At 54.3% G+C, this 17,644-nt stretch overlaps 1 protein-coding gene across 2 annotated transcripts in view; it reads right to left on the bottom strand.

The window, feature by feature from the left end:
* Window positions 1-17,644, bottom strand: part of FAM188B (family with sequence similarity 188 member B) — a 117,494-nt gene that overhangs the window by 36,453 nt on the left and 63,397 nt on the right. For both annotated transcript variants that reach the window (XM_013963359.2, XM_018047112.1), the window contains 5 exons: window positions 15,466-15,582; window positions 14,178-14,266; window positions 4,877-4,975; window positions 3,203-3,266; window positions 2,064-2,129 (listed from right to left, as the gene is read on the bottom strand). In XM_013963359.2, coding sequence (XP_013818813.2) covers window positions 2,064-2,129; window positions 3,203-3,266; window positions 4,877-4,975; window positions 14,178-14,266; window positions 15,466-15,582 — 435 coding nt within the window. The remainder of the gene's footprint in view (window positions 1-2,063; window positions 2,130-3,202; window positions 3,267-4,876; window positions 4,976-14,177; window positions 14,267-15,465; window positions 15,583-17,644) is intronic.

The raw sequence follows: 17,644 nt of genomic DNA, 5'->3' as shown, positions 1-17,644 counted from the left end.
TCGTGCTGAAGAGTCACCCCAGGGCCATCAGGGCAATGACAGGGCCTCAGATCTTTGGACAATGTGAGCAATCACCCCCTCCTATGACCCACAGTAGCCCCACAGGGCTTCTCTCTCCCAACTCGGCTTCACCTGACAGTGTGGACATAGGTGGCCTTGGTCCTGGCCTTCCTGAAAGCACATGATGCTGCCCGGAGTTGCTCATCTCTCAGATGCATTGCTGTAAGCTCACACCGCTCTGGTGCGTTTAATCAAAGGCATCCTTTCTGCCTGTTTAGCTTGCCTCCTATGTAATTTGGAAGACATTCCTTCCCATGCATTTAAGGTTCCTCTCTAAGAATCCCAGTTGGACGACAAAGAGCTAAAAGTTACCTACCAACTGCTCCATCTTCTATTTTCCAGATGAGGCCACTGAAACCTGGTGACATTCCTGAGGCCGCACGTGACCAAGGAATAAAACAGAGAAGGTCCCAGGGCAGGGCCCCTGCTCCAGGTCGGAGGTGAGCGCGCTGTGTTGACAGACTGCCCACTGGGTGATGCCCATGAAGAAACAGAGAAAGCCAGGGACAGGCAGCAATGACAGCCTACCCAGGACTCCCAACACCAAGGTCAGGACCCCTCCTACATCAGAGCCCCTCCCACCTAACTCCGGGACAGGCCAGGCTCTGGGCCTCTCCTCAGGGAAAGTCACGCCCAAGGCATCAGCTCTGAGGGAGTGGACTGCAGGTAGCTCGGCACCGCAGGGACCACACCCTCCCTGTGCAGGTCTCAGTACAGGCCCCCTTTTCCTACCCAAGGGGCATCTGTGCAGTCAGGGCCAGAACACTCCCCGGGCCGTGCCCGGACCCCCAGCGTCTTCCAGGAATTGTGCCCGAGGAGGGTGTTCTGACAGCAGGCGTGTTCAGCCTGGCCCCTTAACCAGTGAGTCCTCCCGCCCTCTGGGCTCACCACCAAATGCTCTCATGCCTTCTCTGGAGCCTGAAAGGGCCGATCCCCCAGCCTGGACAGCTGAAGGGAGGGCAGAGAGGAGGGCGGGAGATTGGCCTGTGCCCCAGAAGAGGGTGGCCTTGTTGCCTTTCTCTCCTGCAGCCCCGGCACATAGACATCAGAACTGTGTGGCCTGGTTGTTGGGAATCCATCCCTAGCCTTGGCTCAGGCTGCTTCCTCTCAGCCACGCTTCCCTCCCATTTCTACCTGACTATAACTAGCCTGTCTCAAGGTTGCCTTAGGAGACCACGACCAGGGTGATAAACACCCACAGTGAAAGCTAACGGCCACTGGAAACGTGGCACAGGACAGTGCTCCAGGCACTCTGCTCACAGAGCTCTGGGGCTGGCTCCGCCACCGTCCTCACACTCCATAGGAAGAAACTGAGGCACAGAGGGCGCCCGAAGTCACAGAGCTACGAGGGGTGTAACCTAGAGGCAAACACAGGCAGATGGCTCCAGAGACAATGTTCTTCACTCCTGGAGCCCCGCAGCTATAGCCACTCTCTCAATTCACTCGGCTCTCTGAATGCTGGCTGGGTTCTGCCCCATCTCACAGTCAGGAGCAGACTGGCTCTCCTCCAGTAGACGGATGTTCTAGTGGCCCTGGCCAGCCCAGCCCTGCCTCCCAGGACACCACACAAGGTCCTCTACTACCAGGGTCTCCAACAACAGTGAGCATAACTCCAACCCAGCCCAGGGATCCACGTCCTAGGCACCTCCCTAGCTGATACGGGGCCCCACCTACTGACGAAGGGGTCTTTACCTGCAGAGGTAGCTGCTCGCCCTCAGACAAAGAGAAGGCTTTCATAATCACAGTCTGATCACAGTTTCCCTTAGTCTGATCCCACTCCATCCCACTCTGCTTCTGCAGCCCTCACTGTGGCAGCTCCCTTTATCTGTAGCTGTAGCTAGGACTCAGTGACAGAGGTCAGATCCTCGGCCTCCCAGCTGACATCACTCCACCGCCCCAGGCTGGGGATGAATGCAGAACAACCCCAGCTCACCAGCATCTCTTCCGCAAAGAAAGCAGAAGCTGAGCAATGCACATCCCACACACTAAACCACGGTTCGTACCTGATGGATGCTCTGCTGAAGAAAAGTCACCAGCTCCTCATAGCAGGTCAAACTGTGGAGGATGAGCTGAGAAACAAAAACACACAGGGTGAACTACCCAGGCCCGGTGGATGGACCCCATGCTGGATGAGCTTCTGTGGCCCTGACTCCCGTAGCTAGCGGACCCCACTGGGGAATGACTCTACAGTCAGAGAGCGGTGACCTCGGGAGCAGGGGTGCAGAGGGGCTCCCGCAGCTGTGTGTGACTGAAGGGCTGCAGGGTCCATTTGGGATCTCTGGGGCTGCCACCTTGCTGCAACACTGGACCTGCCTTTAGAGATCTGAGGATTCAAGACATCGTGGGACAAAAGCCCAGGAGTCTGCATGCATATCATGTGAGGCTGATGGGTGGGGCTGCACCCTGAGGGCTAGTCTCAGATTTCTGAGAAGCACCTTGAGGGCAGGGTGTCCAGGGGGGTACAGGGTGAGTGACCAGCCAGTTCTAAGTCCAGCAGGCAGCGTCCTGAGTTCAGTGCAAAGCAGTGGTCACGAGTTTCCTGGGCTTTCTCAGGCAGGTCAGAAAAAAACACTTTTCTAGAAAACATTCGACAAAGTGAGATCCTCAGGTAGGATCCCAGGACACATATGTCCAAAAGGAAATAAACAAAGTAAACGAGAAATTCTCAGTGAAGCCGTTAACGTGTGGGAAAGTGTCACAGTTTCTGCACGTCCACACATCGCACATTTTCCCCTGCTTGTCTCCTTCGAGTCCGGCTTTGTCCATCAAAGCTCTTCTCTGCTCTCCACTTCCTCTCCCTCCCACCCCCAGCATCCTCCCACTGCAATCCCAGAGAGGATGCTATGACATAAGAGGACACAGGGAAGGCTGGGTTAAGCCAAAAGGCATTACGTACAGAGTGCTGCAGGGACTTCAGAGTCTGTACAACCTCAGTGGGACAGAGTTCCTGTGAGCCTTTTAGCCATAAAGCCAGCTCTGGCTGGAGTCCCCTGGAAAGCCCCCCACCTCAACCCAAGGTAGAGGATTCTGCTGGCCTGGGCAAAGGGAGGGCTTGCTCAGCCCCAAGGGATTTACTTATACGAAAGGAGACTGTCCCCAAACAAAGCCAAAGTTTGCGTGATAATTTTCCAGAGAGCCGTACTGTTTCTAAGACTCCATCTGCTTTGTATTTCCCTGTTGGACTGAAGTGCTGTGTTCCCGAAGCCCTAAAAAGGAAAGGAAGATGCATCAGTCTCTGCCTGCAGAGAAGACATGCCCTAGAGCCAGGGCGAAACCACACAGCCACTCAGGGAGGACAAACAGAAAGGTGGCCCAGACGAAAGAAGGGAGCCAAGTGCTTCTTTGAAGTCACCCACTAAGCTGGTCCGGAGAACTCCACTAACAGGCGGGGGTGGGGGGCGAGGGGGGTGATATAGAGTGGGGAGAAAGACAGCTGAAGGAGAGCCTGGGATAACCAAACCCAGATCCTGGCAGTCAAAAGTCAAGCATATTTCCAGACTAAGGAATGCTGACTTGCCCGTGGTTTTTAGGGACTTGAGCAAGTCCAGCCTCTGTCCTTTTGGAGGTCATCTGTTTACACAGCCTCTGTATGTGCAGCCAGAAGCGGCATGGACCAGACGTGGCATTTGGGTTTGGGGCCTCTATGACATGAGCCTGCTGGGCAGCCTTGGACTGGCCACTGCCCCTCTCTGGGCTTGTCTCTTAATCTGTAAAGTGAGGAGAAATTGAGTTTTTCTCCATCTGCTCTCAGGGCTGCCATGCAGATCCTAAGGGCCAGGGTTTGCAGGTTAACTGGAACTTGGGCACCAAGGACAAGCACTCAATGAGAACATCAGTGGTGACGACGGTAATGCCTAACACTGACCTGATACTTAGCATGTGCCAGAACTTATCCTGAGTGCCTCATGTGACTCTTCATCACTTATTTGCATGAATAAGTGATTAAGCTGATCAATGACACTACCATTTACTATACGTCACTCACACTGACTCATTCAATTCTCACAGTCACTGCATTAAGCAATCACTGCTATCACCCCTATTTCCCAGATGAGTAAACAAGTTAGGCACAGAGAAGTCAAGTCAATTAATCAAGGCCACACAGCCCATAAGCAACAGCACCGGAAGTCAGCCTTCAGAGCCTCTTAAGTGCTGTGCTCTCCTGACCGCTGCGCCCCAGCAGGGTGACCCTTGACTAAGCTCAGCCACACAGCTGGAATGAAGTGAGGCTTCCCCTCTCAAGGGTCAGGCTGAGGAACCCGCAGACGGTCTCTGTGGATTATGGGGGTGGGGTCCTCCGCTGGCAGGACAGGGCAGGGAGAGACTGCGCTGGCTCCACCACCGCATCTCACCTCTCTGAGTCTCCTCATCTGAACACGGGCCCAAGAGACGCAGCAAATGGGAGCGTACTTTGGGGACTGGCTCGGCCTAGAGGCTGCTTTCCAGGGTCTTCAGATCAGAGATATACAGAGGGGAACAGGCTGCCAGGGCCCAGGGGTCTTCCCTGGTGGGTTACAGCCCCCAGGGCTCCCTAGGGATGGGGTCCCTGGATCTGACACCCTCTCAACTGGGGCCATGCGGAGGGATGGCCCTCTCCCAGGGCAGGGCCGCCCAGCACATCAGGGCGACTGTCTGGGCTCCCCCTGACCTGGAGCACAGGGTAGGGGTCTAGCAGGACACAGACACGGTCCTTCAGCCCAGACCGCCTGCATGAGAAGACGATTTCCCCGGTGACGAGGAGGCACACAGCCAGCTCGCCTGCAGCCCGGCCCGCCCGAGGCAGAACAGCAGCGACACAGCCCTGGGAAGCACTTACAGTGTGACCACGGCTCTCTCGCAGCCCCCAGCCCGCCACACAATGTCTGCAATGGCCAGGGCCAGGCAATGGGTCCTGCGAGTGTTTGAAGGCTGCAGCCTGCGGACAGAAAGGGAAACGTGCTTAGGCCTGTAGTGGCAGAAGTTAGAGACGACACAGCCGTGAGGCAGAGGACCCGTCCTTTCCTCTGCCACCCAGACAGAACCTGGGACCGGGGCCTCCGCAGATGAGGACCAAGAAAAGAGCCGAGAGGAAGGGAGCCCCGGCAGGGCTGGAGAAGGAGCAGGCTGAGAAAATCACCCATGGGAGCAAAGGGGCCTCTGGAGACTTGGCAGGGCCCAGAGGTGTGTGCAAGAAAAGCCTGCGAGCTCTGACAGAGCCCGGGAGACTGGGCCCAGAACTGCTGCCACCCTACGCACAAGCATAGCCCTGACCCACCCCAGCTGGGCCAGTCCTGACACCTGGGCCCCAGAGACAGCAGCTCATACAAGCAAAGAGGTGCCCTGTGCTCCTCCAGCTGATACGGGATGAGACCCAAAGTGTGGACAGGAAGTGGCCTGACTTGCTGATTACTTAGACACGGGATGTGGAGACATGGAAAGGAAGGATTAATGATGACTGCAGGGTTTGGGGTGAGTGTATGGTGGAGCTGAAATGTGGGCACAGGAAGGGGAGCGGGGAGACAGAAGATGCATGCGGGACCTCCCCCTGAGGGACCCCCATGCCCGCCCCCCAGCCCCAGGTGAAGCTGTCGCTCTAAAGCCCAGAAGAGCAGCTTGGGCTGAGTAGAGGTTTATGGACCACCAGCCTGTGAGGTGTCCTGGGCACTCTGAGTGGCTATGATTTCCCAGAGAGAGGATGAACCACGCAAAGGCGGGGCCAAGGCTGGAGCCTGGTGGGACTCCAGTATATGAGGGAGGCGGGGAGGGTGGCAGGAAAGGCAGATCTCGGAGAGGGGCCAGTACTATCTTAGGACCAAAATGGTTTAAGAAGGACAGGTAGTCAGTGGTGTCAACAATGGCAGAGAGATCTCTGGTGGTGCTGGTGGTAAAGAACCCGCCTGCCAACGCAGGAGACGTGAGAGATGTGGGTTCGATCCCTGGGTCGGGAAGACCCCTTGGAGAAGGAAATGGCAACCCACTCCAGTATTCTTGCCTGGAGAATCCCATAGACAGAGGAGCCTGGTGGGCTACCGTCCACAGCGTCGTAAAGAGTTGGACGTGACTGAAGTCACTCACACACACGCACAAGAGGCCCCTAGTGCATGAAGTCAATAAGGAAGAAGGAGCAGCAGTCAAATACAGACGCTCTTTCTGTCTCCAGGGCTCCACAGAGCTGTGCTTCTTGCCCAGCCCTGGATCCTGGGCTAAATTCCTACAGACGCAGGCTGAGTGTCTGAGTGTTCCGCTACCGAAGGAACAAAAGGGGCTTGATGCCGGGGCTCCTGAGTACGGAGGAGTTCCCATGCGTTCGTTACCAAGTACCCTAAGCTCCAGGCTGAGCTGTTGGGAGGAAACTGCTGTTTGTACTTCCTCCCCAGGGGAGGAAAGGAGAACCTGGAGACCAGGACACAGGTCACCATGGGGGGTGGCACATGTTCACAGCCTAGAACCTGGGACACAGAGCCGGCTGTCTGCACCTAGGCTGGTGTGGTGCCGTGTCTTTAAAGTGGGAGGCGATGTGACATAGGGTCCCTCCATGTCCCACTTCCTAAAGCGGCCACAGCAGTCGTACCTCCTGCATCGTGTTGGGCGATTTACATGAGATGATGTGCGTCAGGTCCACGGCCAGTGCCTGGCGTGTGGAGGATGCTCGTTAAAGGGCACCTTTTGCTTGTTGTCTTTATGGAAGTGTCCCCACTTGACATTTGGCTGTGGCCAAAGAGTTGACAGGACAGTGAACCCCTGACATCTGGTGTGAAAGTGACAAGCCACCAACACTAGGCAATCTTTCAATGAAACAAGTGAGCGCTCAACCACTTGAGAAATGAGACTCAGAGTGCCTGGGGTGTCTGCAGCCTCAGGAAGCCTGCCTACTCCTCTGGAAACAGTTACCCCGCCATCAGCACCTGACACTTGGGAAGCACTGGCTGCGGGCCACTGTCAACTATGAAAACAAAGGTGAGGAAACATTGCTCTGGGACTCAGGAGTGGCCGCCAAGGACCACAGAGGGACGGGAAGACAGGGCTTGTCAAAGGAGAAATGGCTGGACGTTCATCTCTTTGGAATCAGAGCCCATGGATGTGGGCTCCATCATCCCCACAGCTCCTGTTTCTGGCCCTGCCCCCATCCGGGTGACAGTCAGACACGGCAGTCCCAGCTCCTGAGCACCCATGCTTGCCCCCTTCCTGCCCCTGCTCCTCAGCTGAGCTGGCCAGCACTGTTGCTCAGTCTTGCCCTCCCTCCAGCCCTCACTGAACATACTCACTGCAGGTTCCTCCTGCAGCACAGGTGTGACCAGGGGGCCCCAGCCATCCCGCACACACACCACACACACACACCTAAATCCTGCAACACGGGCAAGAGTGCTGCAAAGCTATGCCCAGATTGTATACTCTGCCTAGAGCGTCTATGCTGGAAAACCCCCAAACGGAGCTACTGGGTCAGCTTCCAAACATTCACTCACACTAATTTGCTGTAGCAGGTAACCCTTCATTGAGAGCTTCTCGGGGTGGCCACAAATAAGACTTTAAAAACCAGCATATATTATAATAAGTACTCATCATGTTAGAAGCTGTTCGGAGCACTTCACACGTATTACTGCATGAATCATCAAAGCCACCCTATGAAGGAGATACTGTTATTGTCCCTTTTTAAAATGGGGAAACTGAGGCACAGAGCCTAAATGATTCACCTAAGGTCACACAGTTAGTAAAAACTGGACAAAGTGAAACAACAGTGAGGGAAGCAGGAGAGGCTGGGAGGTGGAATCCACTGTTTGGAGCCCCCAGCATCGAGCACAGCATCCCTCTGCCTCTGAGCCTGTCTCTCCTGCGCCTGCAATGCCATCAAGAGACCTGGCTCCTGGGAGGGGCCTATCTTCCTGGCCTCACAGGCTTTAGTTACAGACCCCCTGAATGTCCATGTTTCTGTACAAAATCCTGGTTCTTTCCATTGCCTTCCATTTAGCCTCTCCATCTTTCCCTGGGCCTCCTCTGGCTCTTTCTTTTGAGACAAGCTTTCCAAAAGATGGCAGCATGGGGGCAAGTGCAGTGGTGGGGACTGCGTTTCATTTCTGGTTCACTCGGGGAAGCCCCTTGCTCTCGCTGGCCTTCACCTCCCCACCTGGAAATGCAGACACCGGACCAGATGTCCCGAGCATCCTCCCAGCCTTGCCCTCTGCCGTGTAACCAGCCGCAGGGTGTCCAGGGCTGTGGTGGGTGCAGATGGCCAGAGGAAGTGGGGAGGTACTGTGGTGATTCACTGGGCCTCCACCTTCCCTGGGGGAACTCAGCCACTGCCTTCACCTTGTTGACAAGGGTGGGGCTGAACTGCCTTCTTCCAACCCCGACCATGAACCCAGCACCTGGCCGCGCTCCTAAACCAAAAGAAGTTTCTTTGCTGCTGCTCAGTCACTCAGTCCTGCCCAATTCTTGTGCAACCCTATGGACTGTAGCCCACCAGGCTCCTCTTGTCCATGGGATTCTCCAGGCAAGAGTACTAGAGTGGGTTGCCATGCCCTCCTCTAGGGGATATTCCCAACCCAGGGATTGAACCCAGGGTTTCCTGCATTGCAGGCAGATTCTTTACTGCTAAGACACCAGTGAAGTTTCTCTTAAAGAGTCTAATTCCTCGCAGGAGAAGTGCAGGATTTGTCTAGGCATGGCGATGGGGGTCAGGGAGGAATACGTCCTGTGTTTGGCTTAATTACCCAGGTCTTTCAGATTAAAAAGATGGTTCTCCCATCCTCATTAACTCAAAGCTGGCTCGCCTGTCCACTATGACATGCTCGCCAGTCTGAGCCTACAGAAAAATTAGAGGAGAGCCGGCGAATGACTGCGGGTCTTTCTTCCCCCTTTGAGGGTCACATGCTGCCAGGGCAGGCCTGGGGACCACTGGATCTGGAATCTGAGCCTGGCTCCACTGACTAGTGTCTGGAGGGGCCTTGGACAAGCGCCCCTCCTTCTCTGGGCCTCAACTTCCCCAGTTGAGGAGGGAAGTGGAGGCAGAAGGACAGCTCCCTGGCCCATGGTGTATCCCAGGCCCTCAGGGGAATGAGGCTCACCATCGCTTCCCACGAGCTGAGCCGCTGGCACGGCCCCTTCCAGAGTGGAAAAACACCAAGTCCTGCCGTCCGGCTCCATCCTCCCCGATTGAGCAGAGGCCGGCTGCCGGCCTGATGGAATGAGTTTTAATGAAGGCAGACAGTCCCGCAGAAAAAACACCACCGCTGCCAAGAAGCCTTTACTTCAGCATGATTTCCCTGGAGGGCGCAGTCACATCCTTGTGCGGCTTTCACAGAACCATTTCCCCATCATTTGTTGGGGAGGCAGCGAGCAGGGGGCACCCCACTGGGCCTGCAGACCCAGTTCAGGAAGGCCCACCAACCTCGTTCCAAGAGACCCCCAGGGGCCCAGCACAGCAGCTGCGGATGCTGTCCCTGTCCGTGCGTGGCGTGAGGGCCTTTGCGGTGTTCCTAGACGGAACAGAGGAGCTTGCTTGCTTTTTTTTTTTTAAGCCGGATCATTTTTGAAATCTCGGATTTCAGAGTCAAAAGGGAGGACTGAAGTTTCAAATCCAGCTCAGGACACACAGCTCATGCAGCAATGTCAATAACCCAATCAATGTCGAGATCATACAAATGAATCCATGCAGCCAGAGGGGCTGGGGCTGCGAGAGGTTCCTGCAGGGACGTCTAATGTCACCCTTTCCTCACACGAGGCAGCAGATCCCTGGGGGTTCACTGGACTCTTCTGCATTGATTTTTTTTTTTTCCAAATTAGGAAAAAAGGGGAGGTTCTGCCTAGAAGCCCTTTGTGAACGATAGCACCTACAGAGCCGTATCTTCGTCACTGAGAGTCTGCCTGGGGTCCAGCCCTTGGGCGCTTTAAGGCCATGGCACTTAGCCTCCTGGCGCCAGCCCCTTCCTGGCCTCTCTGGACGTCCTGGTACCTGAGTCTCTTGCGGGGCACAGCATGGTGTGACACACAGGGTGTCACGTTCCAAGCTTGGCTCTGCCTTGAAGGCCAGGTGTGAACCTGGGCCAGCATCTTTCTGTCTCTGAGCCTCAGTTTCCCTGGATATACCCTCGTCGGTGATCCCCAGGTCCCACCCACTTGCACAGCCCTTCATTTATGAAGGACTAGGTTGCATTTCCTTACTAAGTCAGACGTGGGCAGGACACAGATTCACAAATGGATAAAGTGAAACCTTGCTGGCCCACAGGCTGTGATCCAGGTCTCTGGCTAGTCCAGGACTCTCTTTAGCAGCCCCCATCCTGAAACAGGCTAAGCCCAGGCACTGCCCCAGCCTCAGCACAGGCACCGACAGGGTGCACCGACACCCACTTGGCACGGACAACTCTCTAAGGCCTCTGATCTGGAGGGCCTCACTTCTGCAAGCAAACCCTGACTTTCACCCTTCCATCCCTCCATTGCCAGCCTCAGGCCCCAGCCCCACACTCCCCTGACCTTTGCTTGACCTAAGCCCTAGCCTGAACCCAGGAGGACTCTCTCCTCTCATCCCCAGTCGCCTTCCAGTCCCAAGGCAGGTTCATGCCTCGGCAAAGTCAGGCCCACTGCAGGGCAGTGGGAGGAGGAGACACGGGAGGAAGGCATAGAGGCAGCTGGTGTCCCTTGCCCACAACCTGTCACCACTGGGACCTCCCCGAGCTGGTGCCCCATAGAGCCACATTTTCCTGAGTCCCCTCAGGCACTTGCAGTGGCTCTGGCTAAACAAGGGAGCCTGGGTCACTAGGTCAAGCTCTCTGTCCCTCTCTCTAGGCTGGTCATGAAGAGCACCCACTCTTGGGTCTGCTTGGCCATCAGCGTGAGCAGGAAGGGAGCCCACTCTGCTAGGCCTGCGTGGAGAGCAGCTCTCGGTACAGGGCCCCGGGCAACAGGAAAGGGACTTACCAGGAGCACCTCAGTTGTGGGGCTCCAAAGAAACGTGAGTCACTCTTCTGTAGCATGAATCTCTCCATGCCTCCTGGGGGAGGGGACCCTGTCTGGCCAGCCAGCTGAGCTCTCCAGGCCAATCCGCACAGGCTTCCTTCAACCTAGCCAGGCCGCCTTCCCCCAGAGGGGGGTTCCTTCCCACCAGGCACACCCCACACATAAACCCCAGCAGCCAGCAGCTCCTTCCAACCTCCTCCCACTATGCTGGCCCCAGAGGGCCTTCAGTCAAGGCTGGCCCCAACTCTTCTCTCTCAGCTGGTACATGTTTCTTTCCACCCTGAGCCTGTCTTAGGCCCCTAGCCAGAATGGCTTTCTGCCTCCCAAACCCTGGCTTCCCTCTCGGGTGTGGAAGGAAAGCAGAACTCTTTCCCGAGGACATGCTTGGGGATCCAGAGGCTGTCACAGCCCCTCAGTAGGGCTGCAGGGTGGGAGACAAGAAACCAAGTCTGCCGTGCGCACAAACAGCCCCTCAGGGAACCAGCTTCCTCACTGCTGGGAAATGATCCACAACTTCCTCTGAGAAGCCCAAAGTCCAAGTTCAAAAGCAGCTCTGAAGGGGCACGGGGCTGAAATAAATTATAAAACATCTCCCACAATGGCCAAAGCCAAGGTTTGACCTGAGTAGGCTGCTGGGCCCTGAGCGCCCTCTGGCAGCCCGGCCTTTACCCACCCACCAGCCGGGGCCTCACCCTGCCCCTCTACAACTCTGCCCTGGTCACCCCAGGCAACTCTCAGCTCCTCTCCCTGCCCTGGGGCCTCTGCACATGCTGTTCTCCTTACTGGAATACCATCCCCTCCCCTCCCAATCAGCCTGGATAATTCATGCATTTGTCCATGCCTTCATTCAACAAAAATTCTGAGGGCCTCTTCCGTGGACTAGGTCTGGGGCTGGATGCCAGGACCGAGCTATGGATCAGGAAGTCCAAGAAGACTCCTGTTCTCAGGGGTCTTGAGTTCCGGGGTGCAGGCGATGGGCAGGTGATGAGTTGGATAAAAAGGGCATCTTGTGGCAGGGGGCTTGCAGGCAGCATCTGGGGAGGACGAAGAAGGCCGCCCTGAGGTCACAACTTCTGCACAGTGAAGAGCCAGGGGGAGGAGTCTGAAGGATTTGCTGGGAAAGGAGAAACCAAGGGAGGAACAAGCTCATGCAAGGACGCGTGTGAAGCCGATTGGGAGTCCTGCTCACAATCCAGATCTCAGTAAGATTAAAGTGCCAGGCGTCTCCAGCAAGCACCCCTGCCCCCCGCAACCCTCTTCACGCCCAGGTGGGCCCTGAGCACCTGGCCTGTCCTGTGACCTCCCACTCGTCTTGGCTCTTGTATTCAGGTGTAGGTCCCATGAGGGCAAGTCCACAGTTACCATGCTGGGCCCCGCACTCCCTCCAAATGCCTACTAACTCCTCTCCGCGTGCATCTCTCCTGTGCAAGGAGGGAAAGGGGACAAGGGGTGCATATGTGCTCAGAGAGGGTCCCTGTACCCTTTGAGAGTGGGCAGCCAGAGGCCCCTCACTCAGCCAGTCCCACCCAGCCAGTCAGGAGCATCCGGGACCATCACGCACTACATGGGCCTCTCCCAACCACACCATGGGCAGCACTTCACTGGACTGGACCCCAGAGCAGGCAGAGGGGAGAAGAACAGGACAAAGTCTGACCTTGCTGTGGAAACGCTATGTCACTGGGCTTCTGGTGACAGACATGCTATGCCTCTGGATAGCATCTTTCGGCTTGAAATCAAACACCTTGATTATTACTTCGTACAGTAATTAGACACATCACCTTACTGGACAAACTATAAAATGGCAAGCATGAAAAGATACCTTCACTTGGACCCTGTCTAAGGCCACATCCTTTACGCTGGTAAAACATGTTTCATTTGCACCAAGCTTGGCAGGGTGCCTGGAGAACTAGTATCTTTCCCAGTAAACCGAACATGAATGAATGGGGGGTATGGGCCTTGTTGTCTTTGAAAAAAAAAAAGCTACCAAAATGCCTAGGTTAAGAGCGAGTCCCTTTAATTAGCTTTCAGGAACTGGCAAAACTAAACTATGATTTTCAAATCTGGTTAATTACAACCTTGGAGAAGAGAATGGAAGTGTCTACTGGGTAGGACGCTTCCATGATGCTGGGACTATTTTCTTTCTTCATCTGGGGATGTGTTCACGGGTGTGTGATTTTGCAAAAATTCATTAAACAGAACATACAGGAGTTGTGCACTTTCCCGAGTTGTGTACTCTTCTGTGTGTATGTTGTGGTGGTGGTTTAGTTGTTAAGTCATGTCCAATTCTTGTGACCCCATGGACTATAGCCTGCCAGGCTTCTCTGACCATGGGATTTCCCAGGCAAGAATACTGGAATGGGTTGCCACTTCCTTCTCCAGTATGTATGTTAGATTTCAACTGAAAAAAAAAAAGAACAAGTGCCAGAAGTTCTGTTAACTCTGAGGGTTACTCAAAACAATTGGGAATGAAGTTATAGGTTAAGAGAGCTGCCTCTTCAAATTGGCCAAGCTGGTCTGCCCCCAGCCAGCCCCTCAATAATCCTTTTAACTGAGCACCGACCACAGGCTAGGATCAAGGTTTTCTCTCTGTCCCTCAAACTCACAGAGCACCCTGGAAAACAGAGAATGCATCTATTCCTCTCTATATCACTTGTGCCTGCACAGAATGTTCCAGAAACATCTGTTGAGAGAGTGAGCGTGAGAATGAGCTGTGTGCAAAAACTCAGCGTGTGAGGTGGAGAATGAATGGCCAAGGGTGGAAGCCATGTCCTGTGGGGCTGGTTGGACCATGTGTGGGGAGATGGCTGCTGGCAGAGATGGGGTAACAAGGGGAAGGAGGGGAGGCCTGGGCTCAGCACAGGGGTCAGTGACCTGGGTGTGGACAGGATTTGGGCAGCTGCTGCTCCATTCCTGGGTTGGGGGGGCGGGGGATGGCCTGAGTTTCGATGCTATTCCAGCTTCTGATTCTCATGTGGAACAGGACTTAACAAGCTTGCCCGCTCACCAGACACAAACACATGCAGGTCATTTAAACAGGCCTGTGCTGGCCCTGTTAGCCAGCCTCCATTTCCCTTTCCAGAAGACGGGAAATATCAGGGAACAAACACACGTTTCCTTGCTTATTTGTTCTGGACAGTGAGGAGAAGCCTTGGGAAAAGAAGATATTGCCGGAATGAGCACTGACTTACCGAGCACAGTCAGCGCTGCTATCTCCTTCAAACAGGAGTTTCTGCAGGACACAGCCCTGGACAGCCGCCAGGACCCCACAGGGACCACCCTGCAAAGAAGGACATGCGTGAGTGCCTGTGAGAACTGACCCAGGGCTCAGCCTTCTGTCCCTCCAGAACCAACCTCCGCCTACAGATTACAGAACACGGGGAGCCCAGGCCCCTCAAACAGGGGTCTCTGTCGCAGTGTCTGCTTCCCTGGAGTGCCGACCCTCAGTCACAGGGAGAAGGTGGCAAAGACCCCGGAACCCACTGCTAGAGGAATGCATGTGTGATGCGTGAACGTGAGGTGTGTGAGGGGAGGAAAGCAACTCTTCACAACCCACCAGAGGCACCATCACAGATGTCCACTCATCCAGAGACACGTTTCCATGTCCACAGGCTGAGGGCGTTAATTATCTACCCATCCTAAAGGCCGCCTCCTCCAGGAAGGCTTCCCTGACCACCTCAGCTAAACACGATCCCCCTGGGCCACCTCCACTTGTGTGAGCAACATTGTCCCCAGCCCATAGCCTGCCTCAGCACCTAGCAGTTGTGTCTCAGAGGGAGGGGGCTCCTTGAGAAGCTCAGCCCTGCAGCCATCAACAAGTACGAGGACTCTCAGAGCAGGGCCCGCAGGTGCTCTTGAACTCAGGGTGCGAGAAAATGTGCCGACTTGCCCACGGTAGGGACAGAAGCAGGTGGTCTTGGGGTTTTCCCTCCCCCTGCCCCATTTCCTTGGGGCAGTGTGGGGCAGCAGGAGGCTCCTGGGGCTTGAGAAATGGAATTTGGATGAGCCGCTGGATTTCATAGTATCTTCTGGCCCTGAAGATACGCCTTTTGGGAAATGTGTTTAAGCCACATTCAGATCTTGCCACAAGCTACTTGCGTGTCCCTGCCTATGTCCTCTCTTCCTCATGTCTCCTGGTTCTCACACCAGATACTTCTGCCCTCTTCTGCAGTTCCTAGGTATTCACAAGTCTCCCTTTGTTCAAGCTGCCACCTGTTTCCAGCATCCTTTCTCCAGCTCTACCTGTAAAATCACCACTCGAGGTACTCAGCTAAAGGACCCTCTATGGTAACCCCAAGTAGACACAGGGGCCCCCACCCCATTCCCTCTCAGTGAGGATTCCCACATCACGCATCACTTATATTAGGGGTCATGTTCCCCAGCCCTGCTCTGCCAGCCACAGTGAAGTTTCTGTCCTCGGTGACAATGTCCCTGATGGGCCCAGGGAAGGGTCCCGGGGGGCACTTAAAAACAACCTGCCTTGTTCTGCACAATGCCATATTTTAAGGATACTGAGTCATTAAAGGAAAAACTCTGAAGTTTCCACTCATCGTTGAAACAGCAAAAGCTGGAACCAAACAGAATGGTCTTTATGTCCTGTCAAAAGAAGAAAGAATTTTATTGGTTGTTTTAAAAGCAAACAACAACACACGGCTGGGTGTTTGCATTCCCACAGGAGCTGGTCTTGAATTCTATCTAGCAGGGTAGTCTGTTTTCCAGCAGGGTCATCTATTCCCTTTTTGTTTTGCAAACCCATTTTTATCATATTTGAGGAAAGAGAAAATTGACCCTGAGGGTCTTACCTCTAGAACATCTGTAAACCCAACCAGCCTGCGCTGATCCAAACCAAAATCTTTTTTAGGTTCCTTAGATGTTCCTTGATACTCAAAATTTTAGTCTTACATGGGACCTTGGGGATTTTTGACTGCACATTATAATTACCTACAGATCTCCGAACAATCCTGATGCTCAGACCCCATGCTGGACCAGTTGAAGCACAACCCCTGGGCGTCAGATGCTGTGATCTGCAGTTATAAATGAGTCCAAGGCACAGCCAAGTTTGAGAACCTCTAGCAAACTATGACCCACAGGCCAAATCCAACCCTCTACTTCCTTTGTAAATAGTGTTTTACTGAAACGCAGCAATACCCGTGTGTTTACATATTATCTGTGTTTACTTTTAGATTACAATGGCAGAGTTGTATGGTTGCAATCGAAAGCCAAAAATACAGGATCTAGCCCTCTGTGGAAAAAGTTTGCCAACCCCACACCGGTATAACCCCTTCCTATATGTCAGAATCTCAACATCTCCAGAGAGTGGTGCTAGTGTCCCCCAGAACTTGGTTTGAACACCCCAACCACCAAGTGAAGGGGTTCCCACTATCTCTCAAGGCAGCCCCTCCATTTTTTCGCAGCTCTATCTTCTTCAAACTTCTGGCTGACATTACTCTCCCATCAAACCAAGCCCCACCCTCCAGAGCCCCAGCAAGCACCAACACTTCCCCACTGACCAGCCCTCCGACGGGAAAGCAGAGCCTTTCCCCAGACGTCCCTCCCTATGCTGGCTGCCTCTCCTCTCTCTGTCGTGATTTTACACTTCAGAGGATCTGAGGGGCCAACGTGTGGATTCTGTCACTACACGCTCAGAGCCCCTTTCCAGGTCCTCTCTTTCCTACAGACTCATTTTTCCCTCTAAGGTCAGTTCTTTCTTTTCATTGTGCGTGCATGCTCAACAGTGTCCAACTTTTATCGACCCCACAGACCGTAGCCTGCCAGGTTCCTCTGTCCATGGGACTTCCCAGGCAAGAGCATTGGAGTGGGTTGCCATTTCCTTCTCCAAGGGATCTTCCTAACCCAGGGATCAAACCCACGTCTCTTGCAACTTCTGCACTGGCAGGCAGATCCTTTACCAACTGTGCCACTTGGGAAGCCCTTCTTTTCATTAAGTACAGAGAAAACTTGGTGGCCGAGCACTTTTCCCCACGTCATCAGATGTGGGCTGACACCACACAGGAGACAGGGGTGGCTAAATCAGGGCTTGGTTCCCCTTCTTGCACCAACTACAGTCATCCATGTATTTGGACTGAGTTTCCCAGGAGCCTAGAAACTATAGGAACTTGAGTTTTCTGGCTGAAGCCTATGTCTGTTCTCTCAACCACAGAGTGACAGCTCTCATCTAGGCATAGTACAGTTGCCAGGTCACAGGGTTACAAGCCTGGAAACCTGGGTTCTACTTGCTGTGGGTGCTGTGTGTCTTGGGTTGTCCTTTCTCTGTGGGGGCCTCAGTTCTTTCTGCTGTTTTTTGAGATGCTACTTCTGGGTGGTCTTTAGGGGCCTCTGAGGACCCCTCCCAAAATGATAGTACCCACTACAAAGAATCATAGACTGTGGCTATGTCTGTAGCTAAGGACAGCCAGAGCACGTACTCCCAGGCATGGGACTACTTAAGACCACTTGCCTGACCCTCTCCCTGTGGTCTCCAAAGAAGGAAGAGAAAGAGAGGGGAGGGATGAAGAGGGACAAAACCTCTAGAAAAACCTTTGACTTTTCACCTGTGTGCTCAGCAAATACTTGTTAAGTAGGAAGAGAAGAGGGTCAGCTGTGTCCCCAGGAGTTTTATTTTCCCTTCCTGAATCCTGGCTGAAAAGCCAGTGGAGGA

The sequence above is a fragment of the Capra hircus genome, chromosome 4, assembly GCF_001704415.2.
Source record: "Capra hircus breed San Clemente chromosome 4, ASM170441v1, whole genome shotgun sequence".
NCBI lineage: Eukaryota > Metazoa > Chordata > Mammalia > Artiodactyla > Bovidae > Capra > Capra hircus.
The sequence above is the reverse complement of the archived record's forward strand: the minus strand, read 5'-3'. Positions and strand labels throughout refer to the sequence as shown.